The sequence below is a fragment of the Thamnophis elegans genome, chromosome 15 (assembly GCF_009769535.1).
Source record: "Thamnophis elegans isolate rThaEle1 chromosome 15, rThaEle1.pri, whole genome shotgun sequence".
NCBI classification, from domain to species: Eukaryota; Metazoa; Chordata; class Lepidosauria; order Squamata; family Colubridae; genus Thamnophis; species Thamnophis elegans.
The window spans coordinates 7,752,746-7,763,211 of NC_045555.1; the positions used below are offsets into that span (position 1 = coordinate 7,752,746).

General features: G+C 49.2%; 1 protein-coding gene across 1 annotated transcript in view; it reads left to right on the forward strand.

Moving 5' to 3' along the window:
- The window catches only part of LOC116518689 (anoctamin-7-like), a 30,609-nt gene extending 20,397 nt beyond the window's left edge, over positions 1-10,212 (forward strand). The window contains exons 16-23 of the mRNA XM_032232204.1: positions 1,414-1,471; positions 2,621-2,718; positions 2,854-2,990; positions 5,225-5,430; positions 5,604-5,746; positions 5,835-5,925; positions 7,584-7,749; positions 10,181-10,212. Coding sequence (XP_032088095.1) covers positions 1,414-1,471; positions 2,621-2,718; positions 2,854-2,990; positions 5,225-5,430; positions 5,604-5,746; positions 5,835-5,925; positions 7,584-7,749; positions 10,181-10,212 — 931 coding nt within the window. The remainder of the gene's footprint in view (positions 1-1,413; positions 1,472-2,620; positions 2,719-2,853; positions 2,991-5,224; positions 5,431-5,603; positions 5,747-5,834; positions 5,926-7,583; positions 7,750-10,180) is intronic.
- Positions 10,213-10,466: the final 254 nt, after the last annotated feature.

Below are 10,466 nucleotides of genomic sequence, written 5' to 3' on the forward strand. Positions count from 1 at the left end.
ATTTCTCTTTGGTCAAAGCGTTGACTTCTGCAAGAAAGGTGTGGCACAAGCAGTCTTTTTTATAGTCTGGAGAGGGGCCTAATGACCATCAGCTGAGCGTAATTACCTCCTGTAATTACGCAATTGTTCTTGACCCCAGTAGCTCTTCGACGGCGTGCATCCTGGAACAACTCACTGTTGGTTTCTGGATCACTCTCCCCTGTCTCCTCCCCACTGATCCAAGGCTCAGGCGCCACCTGGTGGCCAACCAGTCTCTCTGCGCCCTGCTCGGAGTCGGAACCCTGTCCAGGATCCTCCACATCCTCCAGGGCCAACTCATAGGGCCCCTCACTGTCGGAGTCTGGTGGCAGCTACAACGGCTCCGGCTGGGCCACAACACATATATACGTACGTACATACGTACGTACATACATACATACATACATACATAAGGATATCATCTAAATAGACGAGTACCCCTTGATACAGATGCTCATGTAGCACCTCGTTAATTAACTACATGAACACCGCTGGGGCTCCTTGCAGTCCGAAGAGCATAACTCGGTTCAGGTGAACTAGTTTCTGACGTATTTCCAACAATCAGCTACGACACACGATTTATATTAGCTAGAATCGTCGGACTTCCTGCTTTCTAGCTAATCTAAATCACGTGGCACAGCGGATTTCCTCCCCCCCCTTGCTGTTCTACTTACATTTGCCGCCGCGCTCGGTATCAGACTCTACCCATCCGCCCACACTTCATCACATCTGTTTTTGACACTCATGCACGGAAGATGCCACACAGGCATGGAGGTGGCGCGTGTGAGCAGAGTGAGAATGCACATGCTCACATTTGTGAACTGGTACCGTGTTTCTCCGATAATAAGCGCTTGGCCTTATTTTTGGGGAGGTGTTATTTTTGAGGTGCAGGAGGCAGTGAGTGTGGTCACCTCATGGCTGCTGCTGTGTTGCACTATTTTCAGGGAGGGCTTATTTTCAGGGGAGGGGTTATTTTAGTGCATGTGCTCAAAAACCCAATTGGGCTTATTATCCAGGGAGGTCTTATTTTTGGGGAAAACAGGGTAGCGAAGGTAAGTAAACATAGTAAACAGTGAGTAGATTTCACCCCTGGTCCTTGCGCAATCTGGCCCTTCTGACAAATCTAGGGAGGTGCCAATCCAGATTTGAGGAGCCTCCTGGTTGAGCTAGAGCTTCCTCTTGAGCTGAGACCCACCCTGTCTTCTCAGTCTTCCCTCTCAAGTCTTCCTCCAACCTTATTAGCCAAATATGAATCTCTCACTGAGAAAAGTCTGTGCTGGCACAGAGTTGGGTTCATAACAAGCATGCAAGAATTGGGCTTCCGATCTTCAGGGCTGGACCTGCCCATCCCTCAGATGACCTTTTGTTCTTTTCAATACCTTCCATTTTTCCCAGCAGGTTTGTAGGCTACCCTGGTCAATACGGACAGCTCCTGGGCATGAGGAATGAAGATGTAAGTACAATGCAGTAGTGAGTCCTTGCGCACGCTGGCACTTATAGCAATAGCAATAGCAGTTAGACTTATATACCGCTTCATAGGGCTTTCAGCCCTCTCTAAGCAGTTTACAGAGTCAGCATATTGCCCCCAACAACAATCCGGGTCCTCATTTCACCCACCTCGGAAGGATGGAAGGCTGAGTCAACCTTGAAGCCGGTGAGATTTGAACAGCCAAACTGCAGAACTGCAGTCAGCTGAAGTAGCCTGCAGTGCTGCACTCTAACCACTCCGCCACCTCGGCACTTCTGGGCACCGACAACCTCTTCCCAAAAGGATTGGGCAGAGGCTGCATTTCACGCCAGGCATATCTGCATTTTCTTTTGGCTGCACCTTCACTGCTGAGCAAATGGGTTCAGTCGATGAATGCAATATTGCAGAGAGAAATTTGCTATGCCCATTTAACCAAGGCCATGCAGAATAATAGCAGAAGGGAATGGGATGGAATGGAAAAGAATGGAACAGAACAGAAAGAATAAAATGGAATGGAGTAGAGTAGAGCAGAGCAGAGCAGAGCATAGTAGTAGTAGAGTAGAACAGAGTAGAGCAGAATAGAATAGAACAGAACAGAAAAGAGCAGAGCAGAATAACAGAGTGGGAAGGCACCTTGGTGGTCTTCTAGTCCAAAGGTGGGGGGAGGGAAGTAAATATTTGTAAAAGTGTGTTTTTCAAAATTCTCATTTTAAAAAGAAACAAATCTTTTTAAGATTCCTGTCTTGTTGTTCCTCGTGGCCCAAAGTAACAGCTTGTAAATCAGCGCCTGGAGTTTCCTAGGCCGCCTTGAGGCTATAGCAATAGCAATAGCAGTTAGACTTATATACCGCTTCATAGGGCTTTCAGCCCTCTCTAAGCGGTTTACAGAGTCAGCATATCGCCCCCAACAATCCGGGTCCTCATTTTACCCACCTCGGAAAGATGGAAGGCTGAGTCAACCTTGAGCCGGTGAGATTTGAACAGCCGAACTGCAGAACTGCAGTCAGCTAAAGTAGCCTGCAGTGCTGCATTTAACCACTGCGCCACCTCGGCTCCTTATGGGAGGCTCTAGTAATGGTTGTCCTCAATGTAGAGCGATATATCTATGTCCCCTACTCTCCCCCCCCCCTGCAGTGCGGTCCCGGTGGATGTCTCATCGAATTGGCCCAGCAGCTGTTCATCATCATGGTTGGGAAGCAGATCGTCAGCAACGTCCAGGAATTCTTCGTTCCGTGAGTTGCCTTCTCAGGGAAACGGCGGAGAAAAACGAGATGGTTTGGTGAAAGGAGTGCCAGTAATTGAGGGGCATTTCCCGACCCGAGGGGACAGCCAAACCGAAGCAACCCGTTTCTGTTTTTTTCCTGCAGCAAACTGAAGGCTTGGCACCAGAAAAGGAAGCTGGCCAAGGTGCGAGGGGGGCAGATCTGTCAGGAGTCCAAACGGTGGGAGGAAGACTACGAACTAATTGAATGTGAAGGCCTCTTCGAAGAGTACCTGGAGATGGGTGAGTGGCGAAGGGAGAACAGGATTCAGCTCCTTTGAAACACAGAGGAGCAAAAGGAGTTTGAGGGATGGGGTCCTAGATTCAGCCCATCCCTTGGTCCAATGAGACTTGGAGATCTCTTCTACAAGTGGCTCTCCAAAGATCAAGAGCTGCATTGATTCAGTGGTGGGCAGCAGACTTGTCCATCCTCCCAACTTCCAAAAGGTAACTCTAAAGTCTCAATTACCATATTTTTCAGAGAATAAGATGCTCTGAAATATAAGACGCACCTAGCTTTTGGGGAGGAAAACAAGGGAGAAAAAAATCTGCCTCTGCCTCCCAGCAATTTGCCTCCTTGCAGCAAGCAGCAAACAGCAAACAGTACAGACGATGTACACTGTTTGTGGTGTTACATTTTCAGACTATACTTGTACAGATGCTGTTAAAATTGATGTGGCTTTCTGGAAGTATACGTTATTCTCTGCTATTTAAAAGAAGACACAATAGCACTGGGCCTCTTCAGATCAAACCTTTATTTTAAAAAGCTTCTTCGTTTTGTTAAGATGTCTAGAACAATAATAAAGTAGTCTTTAAGGAATAAGGAATAATTTGAACATTCTATAGGCATTTATAGTTATTTCATTTAATTTAATTTCATTTAATGGATTTATAGGCCGCCCAATCCCGGAGGACTCCGGGTAGCTTATTGACTTATCTTCTTGCAGCAAACAGCAAACAGCCTGTTTCAGTTTAGCCTGATTAGCACAAGAAAAAAAAATCTGCCTCTGCCTCCCAGCAATTTGCCTCCAATTTCACTTTCAGTTTCAGCAGGGCCTCCCAATGATCAGCTGTTTCAGGCTGCAGGGATTGCCATAGCCGATTGCTGCTTCTGCGAGCCCCATTTTCCTCTTTTGCTGCAAGGAAATAAATTAAGTGTGTTTAAGTGTTTATTATACTTGTATGCCGCCCTATTCCCGAGGGACTCAGGGCGGCTAACAAACAAGTGGGGAAGGGGGAAATACAAAAAACAAACAAGACAAAAAACAAGATACACAAAACAGATTAAAATTGTTGGGAGGCAGAGGCCAAAGGGTGAGGGATGGTGAGCGGGCGGGGCTACACTCAGTGTATAAGATGCATCCAAGTTTTCACCCTCTTTTTTGGGGGGAAAGTGCATCTTATACTCCAAAAAATACGGTATATTGGATGCTCCCACTTTCGTTAAACGTAAGATGTTTAGGATAATTGAATACCTCCAGTTCTCCTTTACCCTGAAAGTTTGGTCATCCAATCAGTCTTTGATTTTTCCGCTAGAATGACATGCAGTGGTAAGGGAGAAAGAGCCACGCAAAGGAACATTGTGTCGGTCTTAAGAGGCACAAGCCTTGCTCCTCCAGTCATTCCGAGGATTGTTTAGGATTTGTCCAGCTCCCCCAAACACGACAAACCCTCTGTATTTAAAGCAATGATTCCTTTATTAGGAGCGCCAGCAGACCCGGCAAAAGGTTTCTCTCTCACTGCAGGCGAACAAGTCTGGCTGGCTGGAAGATGAATAGTTGTCTGCCACATCTATTCATCTCCTCCCCCCCCCACGCCTGCCTTTTATCCCCAGAGCTAGGGTGGGGCATAGAGCCGAGGTGGCGCAGTGGTTAGAGTGCTGTACTGCAGCCACTTCAGCTGACTGTTATCTGCAGTTCAGCTGTTCAAATCTCACCGGCTCAGGGTTGACTCAGCCTTCCATCCTTCCGAGGTGGGTAAAATGAGGACCCAGACTGTGGGGGCGATATGCTGACTCTGTAAACCGCTTAGAGAGGGCTGAAAGCCCTATGAAGCGGTATATAATTCTAACTGCTATTGCTATTGCTATTGCTATTGGGGCTTCGCTAGCAGCGGTGGCTCTTCCATTCGAAGGACCAGCCCACAGATTTCCACTGCTCTCCTCTCCTCTGCCTTCTGCACATCTGTGTGTCAGGAACTGGACCCAGCTGTTCCTCCTCTTCCTCATCAGCCACCTCCAGACCTGGGGACTGTTGACTCTCCATCTGAGGGTTGATGGATGGTCCAGGCTCCACTTTTGTCTTTCTCTCTCTCTGACTGCTCCATTCCCTCTTCCCCTTCAGAGCTCTCAGTTGCCCTGATGCTGACCCTGGCTTCCTCCTCCTCCTCTGATTTGGTTGCTGTAGGGGTCAGCAGCTGACTGGCCACGACAGGATTTTGTAAAATAGTGACACTGAACATGGCCTCTTCTTTCTTAGTGCTCCAGTTTGGCTTCATCACCATTTTTGTGGCTGCTTTCCCGCTGGCCCCTCTCTTCGCCCTGCTCAATAATTGGGTTGAAATCCGTCTGGATGCTCAGAAATTTGTCTGCGAGTACCGCCGACCGGTCGCTGAGCGTGCCCAGGACATCAGTGTTTGGTTCTTCCTCCTTGAGGTCTTGGCCCAAATCTCCGTCATTGTCAATGTGAGTCTAGAAGAAGCGGCGGAGATCCTCAAGCCATTCCTCACTGAGTGGTGGCTTCCAAGATCCCTTTTCCTGGGGGGACGTGGAGGTCCTCACCTTCTCTGGAGCTAAGAGTTAAACAAGAGAAAACCTCCCCTTCCCGATGATGGTCACTCTTGCCTGTTTGCCCCCAGGCCTTTCTCATCGCCTTCACCTCGGACTTCCTGCCACGGCTCCTCTACCAATATGAGTATGACAGCCACCTCCACGGCTACGTGAACTTCACCCTGGCTTACTCCCCACCCGCTTACATGCACGGCAACCATACCATGTGCAGGTGAGTGGAAGGGTCTCCATCGCCAGCAATCACGGTTAGGACTCCCCCCACTACCCCGCGATGCTGATCTACCATGGCCCATTCACAGGTACAAAGCCTTCCGCGATGCTCACGGGAACTACACCCTCTTTTATTGGAAACTTCTGGCCATTCGCCTGGGCTTCATCATCGCCTTTGAGGTGAGTCCCAGGCATTTTTATGAACAGAATGTGCGCAGAGAATTATGATGGTGAGTCCCCTGGAAATAGGACCTATCTCAAAAAGAAGCCCTAGCATGTTTTCTGCACATGCACCCAATATAAGCCCTAACCCCCAAAATAAGCCTTACTGTATTTTTTAGAGTATAAGATGCATCTTTCCCCCCCTAAAAGAGCGTGGAAATGTTGGTGCGTCTTATACACCGGTGCGTCTTATAGTCTGAAAAATACGGTACTTAAGCGCTTACGCAGTCGCCTGACCATCCATTCTGTCTGGTTGCGTGCAGTGCCGCTGACACAAGGGGAGGGGGGGATGGAGCTGCTCCACATGCACACCTGCTTATGTCAGAGCTCCCACAGCCAGCCCACCCACGCCCTGACAACTGCCTTGCCTCGCCCACTTCTTCCAGCACTGGCGCGGCACCACCGCAGAAGGCGGAATAAGGCCCTGGTCCCACGGCCACGAGGCAGTTTTAAGTGCATGGATGGTCCCAAGGCTGCATTGCTCGGCCTCGTGCAGTGCCTCGCTGGTGCCAGAAGAAATGGGCCGCCACCACAACACAAGGCAGATGTCAGGGGGTGGATGGCATGACTGTTGGGGGGCTGAGGTAAGCTGGTGTGGGGCATGTGGAGTAGCTCCACCCCCTTCTCACTGCAGTGTCACTCAAAAGAAATAAGAGATCCAAAAAAATAAGCCCTAGTAATTCAGTGCCCAAAAGAAAGTAAGCCTGGTTCATATTTTCGGGAAAACACGGTATGTGGGATTCAGCAGCTCTGGCTTATTGGGAGCAAACAAGGCCTGGCTCAAGTCAAATAAAAATTGTTTTTTTTAAAAAAACTGCTAGGTTGGCAGAAGCTGGGACAAGTCACGGGAGCTCACTCCGTTATGCGGCACTAGGGATTCGAACCGCCGAACTGCCGACCTTTCTGATTGACAAGCTCAGCGCCTTAGCCAATGAGCCACCACTTAATTTCTCTCAAAAGCCCTCCCATGGCACCTGAAAATTATCCATTTGTTTACCATGTTTTATTCGGTTGAATAATCTCTTAGAACCATCTCATTTTTATCCAAATAGAGTTGAAATTTGCTGGGCCTTATCTGCATTTGCCAAGGCGAGGTCGTATTCAAATGTCAGGCCTGCCAATCAGGGTAAATATCGATTATCTGCTCTTCATGAAAAAAAAACACAGTGGCTAAGATTTCTGTACCCCAGAGCTGATTTAGGAACAGAAATTAGCTCCTGAAATCAGAGTTTTGGGCAGCCCTTTTCTTGCTGTCAAAATTTCATTTCCAAAAGCGAGAGAGAGTGTGTGGTATTGGCTTAGGTGGTCATAAGGGCTGATAACAACCCACGGTGGCGCAGTGGTGAGAGTGCAGTACTGCAGGCTTTTTCTGCTGACTGCCGGACGACTGCAATTTGGCAGTTCGAATCTCACCAGGCTCAGGATTGACTCAGCCTTCCACCCTTCCGAGGTGGGTCAAATGAGGACCCAGATTGTTGGGAGCAAGAGGCTGACTCTGTAAACCGCTTAGAGAGGGCTGTAAAGCACTGTGAAGCAGTATATAAGCCTGTGATATTGCTATAATTCTGGGATGGGCAATTCCCTTGGGCCCTCCTCCTCCCTCCTTCTCTTTCCAGCATGTTGTCTTCTTCTGCTTGCGCCTGATTGATTGGCTGGTGCCAGACATCCCCGAATCCTTGGAAGTCAAGATCAAGAGGGAGCGTTACTTAGCCAAGCAGGCTCTGGCTGACAACCAGGAAGCATTGTTGACGACGGTGAGTGACGACTCTTCTCCCACCCCAGGTCAGTCCACGAGTGCTACACAAAGCACAAAGCACATGTGTATCCGTGTGTGTCTCTGTGTGTACTGCTCCAGTGCCAAGAGAAGGGTTCAGAAGAGGGAGAGGCAGAGGTGGGTTCCTGCCAGTTCTGACCTCTTCTATAGAAGAGGTTCCACAAATCTACATTGCCGTTCAGAACCGGTTCCAGCTCCCTCCCTCCCTCCCCTTGCCCGTCCGCACATCATCAAGATGAAGAGCGAGAGGAGGAATTCTGGGAGTTGAAGTCCACAAGTCTTAAAGCTTTCAAGTTTGAACACCCCTGGGATTTTTTTCCTAAAGGGTTAGGGGTGCAAACATCTTGTAACTTGACAGCTTTAAGACTTGCATATTTCAATGCCAGAGTTTCTGAGCCAACATTTTGGTTGCTAAGCAAGAGCATTGTTAAGTCAGTTTCACCACATTTTACAGGTTGGCCATGCCTACCCAGTCACATGGCCAGCAAGTCACTCCCACCCAGTCACATGGCCGGCAAGGCACTCCCACAAAGCAGGCCACACCTACAGAAGAGGTTCTAAAAAAATTTGAAACCCACCACTGGGGAGAGGGATGGACCCTTCCCCAGAACCAGCTCCACTTGGGTTTCCACGTTTAACGAGGGGCCATGTGTCACGTTTTGGCAAGTTCGGATTTCCAGCCAAGAAACTCAGGCAGACTTCTAGCCCCCCCCCCAGCCTTCAAAAATCACTAGGAATCTGTGCCTCTCTCTTCACCATTAGCTGCAAGTTGAGTTACTGTAGTGTGCTGTGATCACCCTCTGTGTCGTGGTGCCATCTGTAGTGTGACACTTGTGCCATCTGTGCTTCTGTTGTGGCAAGATTGTCAAGAGCATGGCCTTGCAGTGAGGTCGTCTCGGCCACAAGGGCGACTCAGCTCCAGAATTGCAAGCATAGGGGGAGGGTCTTTCTTTCCATGGGAGGTATTGAATATGAAACCACCCAGGGGTGGGTTCCAGCTGCTGCTGCTGCTGGTTTGCTCAGGGATGCGCTAAGAGAACCAGTTCAGTGGTGCGGCAGGCCGAGTTACTACCTACTCATCCGAACCGGTCCGAACCGGTAGGAACCTACATCAGAAACCACCATCCAGTAGAGAAAAAAATTGGATCTCTCTCCTCTGAGGCTCATTTGGCTGAGGATGCAGCCCTGAGGCTGTCTAGATCAGGGGTCACCAACTTTTCAATAGCAATAGCAATAGCAGTTAGACTTATATATCGCTTCATAGGGCTTTCAGCCCTCTCTACGCGGTTTACAGAATCAGCATATCGCCCCCACAGTCTGGGTCCTCATTTCACCCACCTCGGAAGGATGGAAGGCTGAGTCAACCTTGAGCCGGTGAGATTTGTACCGCCGAACTGCAGATAGCAGTCAGCTGAAGTGGCCTGCAGTACTGCACTCTAACCACTGTGCCACCTCGGCTCTATATAAGACCTCAGGGACCACTAAATTCATAATTTTAAATCCCGTGGACCACTAATATGAATTAGGACCGGATGGGGTCCTTCAGGCACTTAACTTGGCCACCTGTTAGCGGAGAGAAGCATCGGGGCTCAACCCTATTTTTTGCTGTCCATTGCCTCAAAGACTCTCAAATACGGCCAAGAATGAATAAACAGGCAGCCAAGCTAAGTGCCTGAAGGACCCCATCCCGTCAGCAAGCAGGAATAATTGCTTCGGCGGGGCGTATCCGGCCAAGATTTTTCTGTGGACCAAAAAATTTTCTCACGGACCACCAGAGGTCCACGGACCACCTGTTGGTGACCGCTGGTCTAGATAACAGAACGGAAAACAAGTTTAGAAGCCAGAGAGAGGGAGGGAGGGAGGGAAGGAGGGAGGGAGGGAGGGAGAGAGAGAGAGAGAGAGAGAGAGAGAGATTGAGATTGAGATTCCTTTGGCAGCCGATATTACTCAGATCCAATCACTTTTACTACTTATTGGCTTAAATAAGCTGCTTCTCCCCTTAAATACTCAACTGAAATTACGGCTTTTGTTAGAGCTGCCCTTTCAGGCCCTCGCTGCAAGCCTCCCTGAAGCACTTTTCCAGAGCGCAGGAGTGTAATTCAGCAGGTTCTGACAGGTTCTGGAGAAGAACCGGTAGCGGAAACTTTGAGTAGTTCGGAGAACTGGCAAATGCCACCTCTGGCTGGCCACAGAATGGGGAGGGAATGGGGATTTTGCAGTATTTCCCCTGCCACGCCCACCAAGCCACGCCCATCAAGCCACACCACGCCCACCAAGCCAAGCCACGCCCACCAAGCCACGCCCACAGAACCAGTAGTAAAAAAAATGAATTTCACCACTGCCAGAGCGGTGTCGAGATTTTGAAAAACTGGAGCAAGCTTTTGCCGTCTTGCTCTGTGTCTTCTTCTGTTTTATTTCTACTTCTTTTTTTTTGTGCAGCAAGCAGCCTTTTATCCAGCAGTGTGAATTAGCAATACTGGCAAGGTCGAAGCCTGGGCACCAGGGCATCTCTGTCGTTTTTTGATCAGGAAGCGTCTCCTCTCGACAGCATGAACAATGCCAGTGGGGACAGGAAGGAGGCCCTTACCTGCCGCAATCTTTGGAAGACTCCCAGAAGATTGGACTTTTTTCTGTGTTACCCTGAGATTCTCTCTCTCTCTCCAGCTCTCCCTCCCTCCTTTTCCACTCTTTCCCTCTCTCCCTCCCTTTCTCTCTCCCTCTCCAC